Source organism: Odocoileus virginianus, chromosome 13 (genome assembly GCF_023699985.2).
Source record: "Odocoileus virginianus isolate 20LAN1187 ecotype Illinois chromosome 13, Ovbor_1.2, whole genome shotgun sequence".
Classification (NCBI taxonomy): Eukaryota; Metazoa; Chordata; class Mammalia; order Artiodactyla; family Cervidae; genus Odocoileus; species Odocoileus virginianus.
Genome location: NC_069686.1, coordinates 20619296 through 20636683, shown reverse-complemented (window position 1 = coordinate 20636683; position 17388 = coordinate 20619296). Strand labels below are relative to the sequence as shown.

The window sequence follows — 17388 nt, the reverse complement described above, 5'->3', positions numbered from 1 at the left end:
CTGAGGTAGAAAACAGAGAGTCAAAAGTGGGAGAGAGTAATCAACACACTCCTGAATAGAAATGGGAATATTGGATTCTTAAATGTCCAAAATTTATTTCACATACTGAAAAACAAAGATTAAAGATCTAGCGTAGGTTAGACTCTTTGAAATACAATATTTAAAAACAAAAACACACAAAAAATTTAGAAATATATATGAAGTTCGGTTTAAAAATAGGGCTTCTCTCTTTTTTTTTTTGCAAGGTTATAGTGAAATGAAAATGAAAATTAAGGAATAATAGAGGAGTATTAGAGGACTTTAAAAGGAAATAGGAGAGAAAAACAAGACAAAGAAAAAAAAAGAAAAAAAAGAAAAAAAATTTTTGTTTTTCCCTAATTAAAAAAATCGTAAAAATATATGAAAATGAAAGTTGAGGAGTAATGGGGGAGTAATAGGGAATTTTAAAAGAAAATAAAAGAGAAAAAATTTTTAAAAAGGAAAGAAAAAAAAATTTTTTTTAATTAAAAAATATATATACATATATATGTAGGAATTTCTCTGAAGCTGTTGCTGTCAGTGTAGGTTCAGTTCAATTTCAGATAGCTCCTCTTTCCACTTCTCAATATCTATAGGCCCCTTCCGGTATAGTCGGTGTTACCTTCAGGGATTTTAATCTGTTGCACCGGTCCTTTCTGAAGCGGTTCCCTTTGTTTATTTGGCTTCTGTTTGCCGTCTCTTCAGTGTCTAATTTCTGCCCTGACACAGGCGGGTGGAGGTGATCTCTTATTTAGGTTCACTAGTTCAGTTCAGTCCTGCTACGGGGACGGAGGGGTGCTGCAGACAGATACACTGTGTGTGGATAGCACTCACAGTGTTCCGGCCACACTGGGTTTGCCCTGCTCACGGGTGTCTGTGCTTTCCCTGTCTACACTGCTCAGGCTCCCGGCTGCTCTATATGGAGCGGGCCCTGCGTTGAGTGCGGTTCCAGTTTTCGGGTACTCCACAAAAGCGCGGATTCGGTTGCGCCTGCGTTCTGTGCCTTCCCCGGCCTGAGCGGTTCAGGCAGCCAGGAGCTTGGGCGCACTCTCCCCGGGTGCAGCGCTCCTTTTCCCTCCGCGGCCCCAGCGAGCGCAGGTCGGGTGCCTGTGGCTTGTGTTTGTTCTCAGGAGCTGGCCTCTAGCCGCGACCCTCCTGGCGGCGGATGTCGACCATCCAGAATCTCAGGAAGTCTTTAGCTAGAAACCGGAGGCCTGTTTGCAGTGTGGGAGGGGGTGGCTTCTCTGGGGCTGAGTTTGCCCCTTTCCCCTCCCCTCTGCCTCCTACCTCTGGCGGGGATGGGCCGGCTCTTCTCTGGAGTTTCTCAGTCCCTTTGTTTTGTAAATGGCCGGCAGTGCGTTCCGGCCGGTTAATTTTCTCCCTTGCTATCCCACCGTTTAAAAGAGCTCCCTCCAATTGCTCTCAGGGCCTTCAGGCCCGGTCCTTACCCTAAGCAATGCCACCCGCTCCTCTCCATTCCGCCCCCACTTGTTGGTGGCGGGTGCGGGCGTCTGGGGTACTTTTCTGCTGGGAGTTGCTTTTAGGCACATAATCTGTGGGCCTTATTTAATTTTTCCCCCCAGTTAGGTTGCCCTCTGAGATTCGAAAACTTCCCCCAGACCCGCCAGTGCGAGGGTTTCCTGGTGATTGGAAACTTCCTCTATTAAGACTCCCTTCCCGGGACGGGTCTCCGTCCGTAGCTCTTTTGTCTCTCTTTTTATCTTTTATATTTTGTCCTACCTCCCTTCGAAGACAATGGGTTGCTTTTCTAGGCGCCTGATGTCCTCTGCTAGCGATCAGAAGTTGTTTTGTGAAATTTGCTCAGCGTTCAATTGTTCTTTCGATGAATCTGTAGGGGAGAAAGTGGTCTCCCCGTCCTACTCCTCCGCCATCTTGGCTCCTCCCAGCAACGTTTACATTCTTATTCTGTCTTTAGAGGATGGATATATACTTAATGTTTGTTTATATACATATTTTTATTATTTCCTAAACCATTTAAGACTTAAGTTGGAGACATGGTGCTACTTAATCCTTAAATACTTCCATGTGTATTTCCTAAAAAGTGGGACTTTTTCTACATAATCATAGAAGTGATCAAAATTGAGAAATTGATATTCATGTAATATTTATTGTTTATCAGATCTACAAAGCTTACTCAAATTTCACTTGTCAACCTAAAAATGTTCTTTTTGACAAAAGAAAAAATGATTTTCCAGTGCAGGATCAAAAGTTGCTATTGTCTCCTTCATTTATTTCAGCTCTGATCTTTATGATTTCTTCCCTTATACAAACTTCAGGGTTTTTTGTTCTTCTTCTAGTTGCTTCAGGTGTTGTTAGGTTAGGTTGTTTATTCAATGTTTTTCTTGATTCTTAAGGAGGTTTGTATTGGTATAAGCGTCCCACTTAGCACTACTTTTAGTGCCTCCTGTAGGTTTTGAGTTGTTGCGTTTTCATTGCCATTTGTTTCTAAGTATATCTGGATTTCTTTTTTGACTTCTTCAGTAATATGTTGGTTATTCAGAAGTGTACTGTTTAGCCTCCACGTGTTTGTCTGGTAGTTTTTTTCCCTGTAGCTGATATCTAGTCTTACAGTGTTGTGGTTGGAAAAGATGCTTGAAATGATTTCAGTTTTTTAAAATTTACCAAGGCTTGATTTGTGACCCAAAATGTGATCTATCCTGGAGAAAATTCCATGTGCGCTTGAGAAAAAGTGAAAGCTGCTGTGTTTGGATATAAAGCCCTATAAACATCAGTTAGGTCCAACTGATATAATGTATCATTTAAGGCTTGTGTTTTCTTACTAACTTTCTGTCTGGTAGATCTGTCTATTGGTATGAATGGGGTATTAAAGTCCTACACTATTATCGTGTTACTGTCAATTTCCCTTTTAATAGTTGTTAGCATTCACCTTAGTATTGAGGTGCTCCTATGTTGGGTGCATATATATTTATAATGTTTATATCTTCTTCTTGGATTGATTCCTGGATCATCATGTAGTGTCCTTCCTTATCTCTTATAAGGGTCTTTATTTCAAAGTCTATTTTATCTGATATGAATATTGCTACTCCTGCTTTTTTTTTTTATTTCCATTTGCATGCAATATCTTTTTCCAGCCCCTCACTTTCAGTCTGTGTGTCCCTAGGTCTGAGGTGGATCTCTTGTAGACAGCATATATAAGGGTTTTTGTATCCATTGTATCTTTTAACTGGAGCATTTAGTCAATTTACATTTGACATAATTATTGATATATATGATACATATGGGGTTTCCCTGGTGGCTCAGACAGTAAAGAATCTGCCTGCAATGCAGGAGACCTAGAGTCAATCCCTGGGTCAGGAAGATCCCCTGGAGAAGGAAATGGCTAGCCTCTCCAATATTCTTGCCTGGGGAATTCCAGGAACAGAGCAGCCTGGTGGGCTACATACAGTTCATGGGGTCACAAAGAGTTGGACACGACTGAGTGACTAACGCTAATTAAATAATGATCCTATTACTATTTACTTTATTCTTTTGGGTTTGTTTTTGTAGGCCTTTTCTTTCTCTTGTGTTTCAAACCCAGAGAAGTTTCTTTAGCATTTGTTGTAAAGCTGGTTTGGTGACACCGAATTCTCTTTATCTTTTTTTTTTTTTTTTTTTTGCTTATCCATAAAGCTTTTGAGTTCTCCTTTGAATCTGAATGAGATGCTTACTAGATAGAGCAATCTTTGTTGTAATTTTGTTTCTTTCATCACTTTAAGTATACCTTGTCACTCCCTTCTGGCCAGAGTTTCTGTTGAAAGATTAGCTGTTAGCCTTATGGGAATCCCCTTGTGTGTTATTTGCTGCTTTTCCCATACTGCTTTTAATATTTGTTCTTTGTGTTTAATTTTCATTAGCTTGATTAATATGTGTCTTGGTGTATTTCTCCTTGGGTTTATCCTGTATTGGACTCTGGACTTCCTGGATTTGGATGGTTATTTCCTTTCCCAAGTTAGGGAAGTTTTTGACTATTATCTCCTCAAATATTTTCTCATGCCTTTTCCCCCTTCTTCTTCTGGGACCCTTATAATTCATATGTTAGTATGCTTAACATTGTTCCAGAGGTCTCTGAGACTGTCCTCATTTCTTTCTTTCTTTTTTTTTTTTTTCTTTATTCTGCTCTGCTTCAGTTCTTTCCACAATTCTGTCTTCCAGATCACTTACCCATTTTTCTGGCTCCAATAGTCTGCTAAGACTTCACAGGCATCATAGCACAGAAGACAAAACCTCAAGACTAATGGTGAAAACAACACTCAAATGCCAAGAGCACCCAACGAAACTCACACATTTACAAAAGGAAGAGAGAAAAAAGAGAATGAAGAAAAAAAAAAGGAAGAAAATTAGAAATATATGAAAAAGAAAAAAGGGGGGGAGATTAAGAGGATAAAAAAGGGGGAAAGGGGGAGAAAGGGGAAAAGAGGGGAAAGGGAAAAAAAGAAAACAATGTATATAGAGAGTAGTGGTTCTCCTCCACCTCCTAGGAAGCCCTCCTGTACTGGACTTTTCTTGGGACCTACTGTCGGATTCTAATCTGCCTCTACTCCTATGTGTATTTGCCTCCAATGTCCACAGTTGCCAGAGCTAGGGTTTTTTTCTTTTATGTGAACACTCATTGTCCTTTTTTATATCCCATAGGCACAGAGTCTACCTAGTTGATTGTGTGTATTTAATCTGCAGTTTGTACAGCTGGTGGAAAGATTTTCAATCCTCTTCCTTAGCCACTCTGCTGAAACCATTGTGGTTTTATCTCCACCACTGCATGTAGGTTATCACAGGAGTTCACTCCTGAGGCTGCCCTGGAGGACTTGGGTCTGCCCCAAGACCCAAGAGTGGAGGTATCACAGCTGCTTGAATGGTGGGGACCCTGGCAGCACCATGTGTGCAGGGGAGGCAGCGGCCACAGGGGGAGGAGATATGGCACTATTAAGGCTTTTTCTTTCTAGCCTCTGGCAGCTCTGCACCAGTGAGGACTGGGCAGGGAGGTGGCATGACCGCTTAGAGTGTGGGAACCTGGTGGGGCCAAAAGCGTAGGGAAGCCGGTGGCTGGGGCATAGGAGATAAAGGCTATTAGACTCTTTTTCAAGGGCTTCCCAGGTGGTGCTAGTGATAAAGAACCCACCTGCTAATGCAGGAGACATAAGAGACATGGGTTTGATCCTTGGGTTGGGAAGAGCCCCCTGGAGGAGGGCATGGCAACCCATTCCAATATTTTTGCTTGGAGAATCCCATGGACAGAGGAGGCTGGCAGGTTGCAGTTCACAGGGTCACACAGAGTTGGACATAACTGAAGCAACTTAGCACAGACATAGAGTCTTTTTTCTAGCCTCTGGAAGCTGGCATTCAAAGGACTTCCCTAGCTGGTCCTTCCTTGTTGCTTGGTGAAGCAGGCGCTCAAAGGGCCCTCCTGGCTGTGATCTTTCTCTGCTGCTTGGTGCATCAGGCCCACCAAGGCCCACCATCTCTGGGGTCTTTCTCTACTGGTCAGCTGCCAGCTGTGGCAGGTGGGGAGAGAGGCTACAGGGGTGGCTCCACCCCCTGCGCATGATTCAGCACTATGGCCCTGCCTCCGTGGCTGCCCAGCTTTCCTTCGAGGGCACTCCCAGCGTGGTCTCCTCCCTCACACCCCCTCAGGCCATCTCCCGCAGTCCCCAGCAGCCCTCACTTTGGGACTGCTCTCTCATCCCGACGGCCCAGCTCCCAGCGGCTGCACGTACGGAGGAAGCTGCCCTGGACAGGTAGGGCTGTGGTTCTCTGCTGCATCCAGAACGTCACAGATCAATTGATTCGCTCTCCGGCAGCCTCAACGGCCTCCTCTCGGTCCCAAACTATTGCTCCAGTGTGGGAATCTCATCCCTGCTTTATTCCTTCACCCCCTGAATGCAGTTCCGGCCCTACTCACTCTCCTAATTTTCCCTTCCTTCCTTCCTCTTACTGAGTTTTGCGTGGATCCATATTCCTTTCCGGTGGTCAGGCACTCCTGCCAGCTCTCAGCTGGAGCTCTGAGATCCTTGCATCTGAAGATATATCCCTGATGCATCCATGAACAGAAAAGTACTCCATGTCCAGCTACTCCTCTGCCGTTTTGTCATCTCTATAGTGTTCGTGTTTATCACTTGCTTAAAGTGGTATCCGGCAGATCTCTCCACTGTGAAATTACTATCGCTCTCTTTTTAATTAGTATGAGCCTTATGCAGAGATTCTTTGAGATTCTATAGTTACTGTTTCTCATCAGAATTTCACCCACTAGTTTAGAACTGCCTGGAACAACTGTCACTATGTCAGCTGCCAAATGATGATTTGCTAATTCCATTTTTCCTTTTCCATTTATTAATTGAAATATTAATTCTCCTGGAAAATGAGGCAAGTAATGAGCCCTCTCTAACTGAAAAGGCTATGAAGAGAATCCAATGAGACCTATTTGTAAAAGTGAAAGGCAGAACGCTTTACAAAAGTAAGCTATTGTTTTACTATTGCTCCCCTTAGGCCTGCCTGCCAGCAGCAAAACCCTACAACACAGAGTTTCCACTCTAAGTTCTAGGGCATATTAAACCCCGTGAATATTTGCATTTTTCACACAATTCCCTTGGGAGTTTGGATTGCAACAAAGGTTACAGAATCTATTTGGTGAATATAGTCAACTTTTAGTTATTCAACAATTATTTATCAAGACCTAGACTTGAGCAAAACACTATACTAATTGAATGTATAAACATGAAATTTCCTTAAAATGTCTAAATACGAATTTTGCAAGAGTTGGTTACACCACTCCACCCCTCAAAATTATATATTTTAAATGTATTTATTTATTTGAAAAGGGGAAATCTTGCTACATAGACATCCACTTGCAACAAATCAATTCCTACAGAGAGAAGATTTGGAAAAACTATACCAAATTTTTAAGTCACAATAGTCTAAAAACCTGACTGCTTTAGAAATAGTCACAGCTATACCACAAGAACCAACTAGTTTGCACAAACCTTCCTTTTACTGCTGACTTATTTTTACTACCCGTTTTTTTCTTCTTTAGCTATAGATCTTTCAGCAGGAAAAAAAGATGAAAGCAGAGTCCAAATTTTCCACGATAAATGAAGATATATTGCATTATTTTTTTATCTGAAACAATCTCTTCCTTGTAAAACAATAGAAATAGAGTTGTGTGTCTGTGTGCACATGAGTGTGTGTGTCATTCTATCTGCGTTTATGTTCATATTCCTTATTAAGCAAAGAAATATTTGCATGTATATAGAGAGAGGAAAAAAGTCAGATCAACCCAATGACCCATGTCAATTTTGCCAGTTACTTTCTCTGCCACTTGGGAAACCCTTGTGGCGTAGTGGTAAAGAATCTGCCTGCAATGCAGGAGACACAGGTTCGATCCCTAAGCCAGGAAGATCCTTTGGAGGAGGAAATGGCAACCCACTCTAGTGTTTTTGCCTGGAGAATCCCATGGACAGAAGAGCCTGGAGAAATACAGTCCATGGGGATCACAAAGAGTCAGACACAACTGAGCACACACACACGCACATATGATAGGTGTAGTTTAACACTTACATAGCCATCTTCCCAACCAAATAAGAGTTATTGTATTTTTAACCATCTATGTATCCATCCAAATGCATTAGGATATCTTAAGTTCATCACTCTGGGTTATTATGCCCTAATGGTTCTAATTTGAATTTTCTGTCTAATTTTGAACACTCAGGACGCCATCTTCTTTTATTGTTCAAGAAAGAAGTGCCCTTGTCATACAACAGGAAAAAAATGCTCTTTTGGCTGTTAGCCCTTCTGATCCTTTGTGGTTTCCTGTGGAATTACAAAAGACAGCTAAAGATCGCAAACATCACTGATAAGTACATTTTCATCACTGGGTGTGACACTGGCTTTGGAAACTTGGCAGCCAGAACTTTTGATAAGAAAGGGTTTCATGTAATTGCTGCCTGTCTGACTGAATCAGGATCAACAGCTTTAAAGGCAGAAACTTCAGAGAGGCTTCATACCGTGCTTCTGGATGTAACTGACCCAGAAAATGTCAAGAGGGCTGCCCAGTGGGTGAAAAACCAAGTTGGGGAGAAAGGTGAGTGATGTGAAAATGAGGGGAATGGAGGGGGTGTTGAGAAGTAAGCAAAGCTAAATGAAAGTAAATAGTCTGATTTTAAATGGTCTTTCCAAAAATAATGTCTCCTAGATACCAGTTGTGTGCTGGAGAAGATGGGAGAAAGTTTAGAATAGCCCTGAATATTTCTACATTGCAAGCTCTCTACATGCATGAGAGACACAGCCCGCATTATCTTCTCATGCGTCCCCATGGGTGAATTTAGAACCAAGATGATGGTGTTAACTGGTCTTTTTCTGTGAAGTGCGACTCTAACCACTTACATAGCAAACAACTTGGGGCCAAAAGCTACAGTAGATCCTGAGGGCAACCCTCGAGTTGCCGTCTGGATACCCAGGACCATCTTCTGACTGCAAAATGGTTCCAGAGCTCACACACTGTCACTAGGAAAGGAAGAAAATAGTCTGGCAATCTGAGCAAATGTGTCTTAGGTAGCCATGGTAGAATAAGGAGTCACTGGACCTCATTCTGCATTAGATTCTGCAAAGATAGGAGCATTCTGAACTAGAAGACTTTTTATTTTTTTTCCTTGAATGAAGTTTGAAATACTCTCATGGATGAAGATATTTGAATCCATAAAGGAAAAAACAAACAAATGTGATTTTTCTTTATCACATCTTCATCATATAGTTGAGACTCTGAACCTCAAAAGCAGTAGTTTGATAAGGCTCCAAATAATATTTTGATACTTGAATGCCAAACACTTTTAACAATGTTAAATGTTTCCCATCATAACATAAGACAGGTGAATGACTGGATTTTTACCAAAAATAAATGTGAAATAGATCGATGCTGTTCTTTGTCTATAAAAACAGTTCATAAGTATTCTCTGGCTATGTCATCCAGCATGATAGGAAAAATAGAGCAATTTCCTCACATCTGAGATTAAAAAGACTCACTCAGATAGTGTTTGACATTCAAAGCAGAAACAGAAAAATTGTGAGATTGGCTTCCGGTAACAGAACTTCAGTCGTTTCGGTTTAACCTCCCACCCACTGTACTATCACTTCCCCAAACTGCAAGTATTCAAAGCAGGAAGGAAGATGACTGGAAGGAGGAAATGGCACCATCAGATAAGGCAGAGCTGTATTTCCATCAAGGATGCCTATATAAGTATCACCTTCTACCATACCTCCTTCCCTTCCGCTCTGTTCTAGGTCTCTGGGGTCTGATCAACAACGCTGGCATTCTTGGTGTGCTGGCACCCAACGACTGGCTGACTGTCGAGGACTACAGAGAACCTGTTGAAGTGAACCTGTTTGGACTCATCAGTGTCACGTTAAACATGCTTCCCTTGGTCAAAAAGGCTCGAGGGAGAATTATCAATGTCTCCAGCATTGGGGGTCGGCTTGCATTTGGTGGAGGGGGCTATTCTCCATCTAAATATGCAGTAGAAGGCTTCAATGACAGCTTAAGGTAAAGCAAACATGGACATCTTAGCAAATAATAACCATTAATGTTCATTGAACATTTATATACCAGACACTATTTAGTACTTAAAACTATTCCCAGTTTATGATACTGAATGTCAGCCCTTGACACAAGGGTTTGAAGCAAAAAAATAAGGAAAAAACATTTTAAAAAGGAGAGATAAAATATAAATGATACCAGTGAAACTAAGAGAGTTGGGATAACTCACCCAAGGTCACCCAGCTGTCAAATGGTAGAATGGGATTTGAACCTAAATCTTTTAAAGTCTTTTCTCCTTTTTGCATTAATGGATATGTGAATAGTGGTGGCAAATTTGTATTCAACGGATCAGCTTGTTTAATAGTTAGGGAATCATAGAGAGGAACTAAATCAGGTCTCTCTGTTGGTATTACTGTCAGTTGCAGACACAACAGTGACATCTTATTTAAACCCTCAGTAGAAAATTATCTGATAAAGTAATGACTTAGCGATGCAGCTTTTCTTCCCCACCCCCTGCCGTGTTGCAAGTTCTGGACTCAAAATTTCACATACTATAGCTGAATGGATGGTAACCATCCCACTTCTACCCCAAAGACAAGGAAGACAGCTTTCCTCGGATGCTTCCATTTCCAAATAAAACTTAGAGTAGAAGCTTGCTACCTGGAGAAGGGAATGGCAACCCACTCTAGTATTCTTGCCTGGAGAATCCCATAGACAGAGGAGCCTGGCGGGCTATAGTCCATGGGGTAGCAAAGAGTCGGACAAGACTGAGTGACTAACACGCACACACACACACACACACACACACACACACACACACACACACACAGAAGCTTGCTAATCTAATGTGAAGATTTTGCTACCACAAGAAAGCATTGACTACCTCTTTTTGCTGTGTGTCACCAGAGAACCCCAGAGCATAAAACCATGAAAGGACCAACTTAGCAAACAAAGTCCTTCAATTCGGTGCCCCAAGCATTAGTTTCTTTGGGTTTATGATGTTTGAGGTTCACTGGGCTTCTCCAATCTGTAGGTTTATGGCTTTTCACATATTTGAGGAGGTTTCAGCCATTGTTTCTCCAAACATTTTTTATCTACAATCCACTATTTCTCTTCCTTCTGGGATTCTAACACAAATATTAGACCTTTTGGCTTTGTCCCACAGATTCCTGTGGTTCTGTTCACTTTGTCAATTTTTCTCTCTGCTGTTAAGATTAGGTAATTTCCAGTGATCTGTCTTCAAATTCATTGACTTTCCTTCATCTTCATTTTACTAATGAGTCCAGCCAGTAAATATTTTATTGTGGTTATTGCATTTTTTAAGTGTAAAATTTTCACTTGGTTCTTCTTTATCTATTCTTTCTTTTCTGAAGTTTTCTAAATTCCCATTTACCTCAGGAGTGCCTATCTCTTGGAACATGTCTGTAACAAGCACTTTAAAGACTTTGATAATTCCAACATCTGTGCTGCCTCAGCCTTGGTATCTTGTCCATTGTCTTTTCTCATGTGAGTTGAGATTTTCTGACTTCTTTTATGTATCATATGCTAAATATTTGGTACAACATGAAACTATGAGTATTATTAAATTATGGGGAGAATGTTGAAAGGTTTTTGTTGTTATTGTTATTGTTTTTAGCAGATAATTGACCAGCTTTGTTCAGGTCACAACTTTCAACCAACCTTCTGTGGTTTGAGACCCCAGTGTTCAGTTTTCAAAGATTTTGCTCTGCTACTCAGATGTGTCCCACATGTGTACCACATAGCAGCCAGTCTGGAATGTGGAAGATGATCTGTCCCATAGTCCAGTTCCTCATCTGCAAACTGAGATGGTAGATAAGATGCTCTTTCCTGTGCACCCAATTCTGTGACTCCACGAAAAGATTTATGAGCAAACATTATTCAAATAAGCCTGAATTAAATGTCTTCAACTGGCTCTTTTCACAGGCGGGACATGAAAGCTTTTGGTGTGCACGTCGCTTGCATTGAACCAGGATTGTTCAAAACCAATTTGTCAGATCCAGAAAAGGCTGCTGAAAAAAAACTTGCCATTTGGAAGCATCTGTCTCCAGACATCAAACAACAATATGGAGAAAGCTACATCAAGAAAAGTGAGCTTTGGGGTGGACCCAGGGTCCTATGGGGTTCATTGTCCTAGACAGCTTGAAAGAGACTCAAACAGAAAGGAAAAAATAAGGTTATCATGGTAATACACTAGTAGGGATCTCAGATATAGATCAGGAGTCCCTATTGATTAGTGTCAGCTCTTGCTCATGTTTATAAACATTTACTGAGCATTTACTAAGTAGTAAGTTCCATACTAAGTGCCTCATGAATTATATCATTTATTCCTCAAAAGAACTATTGCAGCCAGCAGAGGTTTGGAAAGGGGAATGTCCTAGCAAAGTTTATACAACTCCTCAGAGCAATGTCTGGACTGGAGCCCATGGTCATTACATCTACACAAACCACCTCTTTTTGGTGATCACCCACCACTCATTCAAAGACTCAGACTCTGCCTAACTTATAATCTAGTTGACAACAGAAAGTAACCAGATGACTCTGACCACTGAGATTTACAACATGCCAGAAACTTGACCCTTTATTTCTGAGACACAACCCAACAGCCTAGAAGGAGGGCTAGACAGTACAGTCTAACTGCTCGAGAAATTCAGCACAGGGTCAAAGCATTGCTGGTTAAGAAACCTTCATAGGAAAGGTCAGGTTTGAATAAGACCTAAACAGGAAGAAATTATTAATATTTGGGTGGAAGCTTTCTGAAGCAGGAATGCATGGCAGTGAAGAGGAAGGAGAAGTAAGGTAAGTCAGACTGAGTCAAGGCTGGAAGAATAATCATAAAGATTAGATAACAATGACTAACACATAGTAAACATTCACTATATACTTGTCACCGTTCTAAGCACTTTACACAAACTCTTTCATTTAAAATGTCCAAACAAGCCCTCTGGATTTTATAGACGCAGAGGCACAGGGATGTAACTTGCCCAAAGTGGCACAGCTAGTAAGTGGAAGTGCTGGGTTTGAAGCCAGATGGCCTGGCTTGGCCATCTATTCTCTGCCATGCACTGTAATGGGAATGAGGCATTGAGGAACTGCTGGAACTTCCTGTATTGGGGCTCTTACCTCCGCATCAGACTTCCTGGCCTTATTAACATTTGCTTGCTAGTCCTCAAACGTTACTAAGCTCCTGCTTTGAGCCAGGAGCTCCACCTGACCTGGTGTCACCCTAACCCCAGTGCGATCCTGCCTCTTCTTCAGCAGCTTCAGCAAGAGGGCCAGCTGCGGCAAGGTTCAAGGCCAGGGGTTTTCAAGGTGGAGCCGAGAGCCTAGTCACATCTACTGGGGGAGAATGACTGACTTCTGCAACTACCCCACTGCGCACGCGCACACACACACACACATGCATACAGGTACATATATGTCAACTAGAACCTCCGGTTTGACAAACCTCGCAGTGCTGACATGTCACTGCGTATCAGGTTACAACCACTGCCACTAAATGCGCTGTTTCTCACTCACCAACTCTGAAGTCTCTAAGTTCGAAAACAAAATCCCTCATTGAAAAGAGCTTTCCCTGTTTGATGTTGAAATTGATATTTTCTAGATGCCTGAAAATATATCATCAACTGCTATCTCAAATTTTTTTGACTTGGCCTCTGGGTCAGGTGTCCTTTCTCAGAATTACCAAAGGCTTAGAGCCCGATTTTGTCCTGATTGCTCTTATTAGAGTTCTCCAAGCCAAGACTTCGAGATCAGCCAGACTCATGTTTCCAAAGCAGACCACAAACTTAAGCTCACGTTGCTTCATTTCCCAGACTGGAGTAGTAGGAGTTTAAAATAGACTTAAGACTTATGAGCTAACCTCAATTAGGCTCTTGGAACAGCTTGTGGCTACTGGGAGCTGAAGTCAAAAGATTTAACACAATAGATTTTCCCTTGAGGATACACAATTCAAGATATGTTTTAAGAGCTCAGGAGGAATGCTTCAAGCCGTCACCAGTCCCTGCCTCTTTAAAGGTATCTTAGCTTATTACTCAAACAATTCATTTGCTGAGAACCAAGATACCTTTAGCTTCCTGAGTCAGGGCTTTAGTAGATGAGTCTCTCTTTAGTCACTAAATTATAGAGGCACATGCTATATTAGTGCACACATATATGCACTAGCATGTGTAAACACATTTCCTATATCAAATTTGTTTTAAGAAGTACTGTGTATATCCTACTACCACTATGTTTATACAAACTACTAACTTCCTGGGTTCTGGCTTTGAACAAGCTCTCTAGGAGATTCTGCTGCTCACTCAAGTCTGAGAGCCAACAATCTAAAGAAATCACTGCTGCATCCCTGAGGAATAGATAAAAACCCATCACAAGGGGACCCAGTTATAATGACAAAATCAAAATAAGTTCCCTCACTGCATCCTCCCCTTTGCAACCTAGCTTCACACTCCCCTATTCCCCTTCTTCCACAGGGTAAATGTGCTTTTGTCTCTTTTTTTACAGGCCTAGAACAATTGAAAGGCACTGCATCCTTTGTGAACATGGACCTGTCCCTGGTGGTGGAGTGCATGGACCATGCTCTCACAAGTCTCTTCCCTAAAACCCGTTATGCTGCTGGAAAAGATGCCAAAACTTTCTGGATCCCTCTGTCTCACATGCCAGCAGTTTTGCAAGACTTTTTATTGTTGAAACAGAAAGTAGAGCTGGCTAATCCCAAGGCAGTATGACTCAGCTGATGACAAATACCTGCCCAAGGCTGTGAAATTGGCTGATTTCTAGGACACATCTCCTCAATCTCATTCTTTACCTAATCCAAACTGGACTCATTTAGATCAAACTTCTTTTGGTAAAAAGATGGGCTGCCACCATCACCTTTGAGGTCGCAGGGTCCCTCCTCAAATTTTTCTTGAGAAGGTGGGCAGGGGTGGCACCTGCCCGATATTTAGTCTTTGCCTACTGGTTATAATGTATGGAAAGTGGACAGGCTTTCCCATCCAAAATGATTTTTCACCCGTGCCTGACCCATGCTTTTAATCCACACCACTTAGAGTGACTCCTGAATGTTAAATATTTGTCCCTGATCAAAATATTAAGAGATAAGGAGAATAATTTCCTAAAGGGGGATTGGATGTGCTATCTTGCTGAGAATAAGATTCTAAAGAACTGGAACTTGGTTCTGTGAGCTTCAATGGGGACAGGAGAAGAAAGGGTAATAGGGCATTGTGAGACTGATGGAAGCTAAGGGGCAGCAGAAAAATACTAGGTAAGAGTGCTAGTAGGAGGGAAGAAAAAGGAGAGAAGGAGTAAGAGGACTAAAAAAAAAAAAGAAACAGGTGTAAAAGTGTAGGTAGGGAGATTCCAGGACCGCCACCTGTGGATAGATGGTAACAGCAGAGGAACTTGTCATTCCAAAAGAAGAAAAATGTAGAGCCTGTGCGTTTATCCTGAAGCTTGTAAAATGTAACGAGACATAGACTCTTTGATACAACTTACACCTGAGATGGTTGGGAAATCCAGTATGTGAGGTGTCTCTGAAGCCTCATGAAAATACAGAGCTAAATTCAGAGACTCTCTTTCACCAACAGTTATGGTGACAGCAGGCCTGCTGCTGGCTCATTTAATGGTTCTAAACTGGGTTGACTTGGAACCCACAGCCCATCCAAAAGAAACTGCCTAAACAGATGCTTCCCCAAACCCCAGCACCCAGTATCATTCACGAAGGTTGGTTGAATATTTATATGAAAAAACCCAAAGTGTCAAATTTTAATATCTGCTGCAGGATAATATGGGCTTCCCTGGTGGCTAAGATAGTAAAGAATCTACCTCTTTGCAGGAGACTGGAATTCAGTCCCTGGGTTGGGAAGATCCCCTGGAGAAGGAAATGGAAACCTCTCCAGTATTCATGCCTGGAGAATCCCATAGACAGAGGAGTCTGTTGGGCTATAGTCCAAGGGGTCACAAAGAGTCAGGCACATCTGAGCAACTCACATACGTGGGTAACCACAGAATAACACAGAGTGAAAGAGTTGGGGAAATTACCTAGTGTGTATATTTGTGCATGCATGTGCACACACACTGAATTTACTGTGAAGAAAATATTTAATATCTGCTGCTTAAAACCATGTTCTTTTGAAGATGTCAGTAATCCTATTCATTTTCACTCACCTTTATGGAAACATCTGCCTATGAGGGAGTTACCTCCTCTGACATTTACAACATATTGATGACTTTCAAAAATCAAATTTCCAATGGGATCAGGCCCATATGTTTCATTATTTTGAGAAAAGATACACTCATCCTTTTTACATGAAAATGAAGACAGTCACAGCAAGAATCATAGAGAAAAATTTTCAAGCAAAGTGATCTCAACTATCCTCACCACCTATCAAAGAACTCATCCCCATCTTGATCCTACAAGCCCCAGAGGCCATTCCACCTGTACATCCCTGATTTCTTCTGTTTGGAATTAACACCAGGCAACTGTCACTCCAACTGTCCTTGGAGATGAAGTTCATCCACATCGTTTGCTGAGGCTCCTCCTTCTCACCTTGAATTCCTAGATCTTGGGTTCATTTCATTGCTTTAAAAATATCTAACCTGGGACTTCCCTGGTGGTTCAGTGGCTAAGATTCCATGCTCCCAATGCAGGTGAGTCTGGGTTTGATCCCTGGTCAGGGAACTGGATCCCACATGGCACAGCTAAAGATCCCACATGCCCACAACTAAGACCTGATGCAGCCAAGTAAATAAATATTTTAAACAAAATCTAGCCTGCTGCTCCCAGGCTTCCAGGCCCCTAGGGCTGCCCAGACTTTTAGAATCTTCCAGAACATCCCTTGCTGAACTTTCCACTGTGCAGTTGAGCTTGCGTTCGTGCATGCTCAGGCATGTGTGACCCCATGGACTGTAGCCTGCCAGGCTCCTCTGTCCATGGAATTCTCCAGGCAAGAATACTGGAGTGGATTGCCATTTCCTTCTCTAGGGGATCTTCCTGGCCCAGGGATAGAACCTGGGTCTCCTGCAAGAATCTCTGGCAGATTCTTTACTGCCTGAGCCAACTGGGAAGTGCTGAACTTTCCTAATGGTTATTTCCTTTGTTTTGCATAGACCTGAGTTCTTTACTCATTTCTCCATGTAGTTACAATTGATAAGTCCCTGTTTCATCCAACCGAAAAAAAAATGCTGTACTTAAATAAATGCTGCCAAATTATGGTATCACTTCAAAATAAAACCAAATATATTCACCTAAGCAACTTTTAAAACTTTTTCAACTAAATGAGGAGGTGAGGGTATTTGAAGTAGAAAGGCATAGTCTCAAAAAAAGCACATGACCTGGGAGGGAGGGAGGGACACTGCGCCAAAGGTCTGAAGTATAGGTTTCTAGACTTCTCCCCTTCTTGCCATTGCTTCTTATATTCTCTGTGCTCTTGGGAAAATATCATATATTTATCATAATATTTTGGTGGACATATGTGCTGGGCTTTCTGCTAAGCACTGGCCAACAGTCAGGAACAAGACATAGTCCCTTTCTTCACAGAGCTTAAGGTAAACCAGAGATGGATGAAACTGGAGCCTATTATACATAGTGAAGTAAGTCAGAAACCAAAACACCAATACAGTATGTTAATGCATATATATGGAATTTAGAAAGATGGTAATGATGACCCTATATATGAGACAGCAAAAGAGACACAGATAGAAAGAACAGAGTTTTGGACTCTGCGGGAGAAGGCGAGGGTGGGATAATTTGAAAGAATAGCATTGAAACATGTATATTATCATATGTAAAACAGATCGCCAGTCCAGGTTCG

At 41.8% G+C, this 17388-nt stretch overlaps 1 protein-coding gene across 4 annotated transcripts in view; it reads left to right on the top strand.

Annotated features, from left to right (window-relative positions):
• The window catches only part of DHRS9 (dehydrogenase/reductase 9), a 28516-nt gene extending 11690 nt beyond the window's left edge, over positions 1–16826 (top strand). For 3 of the 4 annotated variants that reach the window (XM_070476076.1, XM_070476077.1, XM_070476074.1), the window contains exons 2-5: positions 7739–8110; positions 9307–9565; positions 11504–11667; positions 14081–16826. In XM_070476076.1, coding sequence (XP_070332177.1) covers positions 7798–8110; positions 9307–9565; positions 11504–11667; positions 14081–14304 — 960 coding nt within the window. In that variant the 5' untranslated portion in view covers positions 7739–7797 and the 3' untranslated portion in view covers positions 14305–16826. Of the gene's footprint in view, positions 1–4449; positions 5772–7738; positions 8111–9306; positions 9566–11503; positions 11668–14080 lie in introns of those variants that run through there. The other variant, XM_020880798.2, reaches the window with a different exon arrangement.
• The last annotated feature ends 562 nt before the right edge of the window (positions 16827–17388 follow it).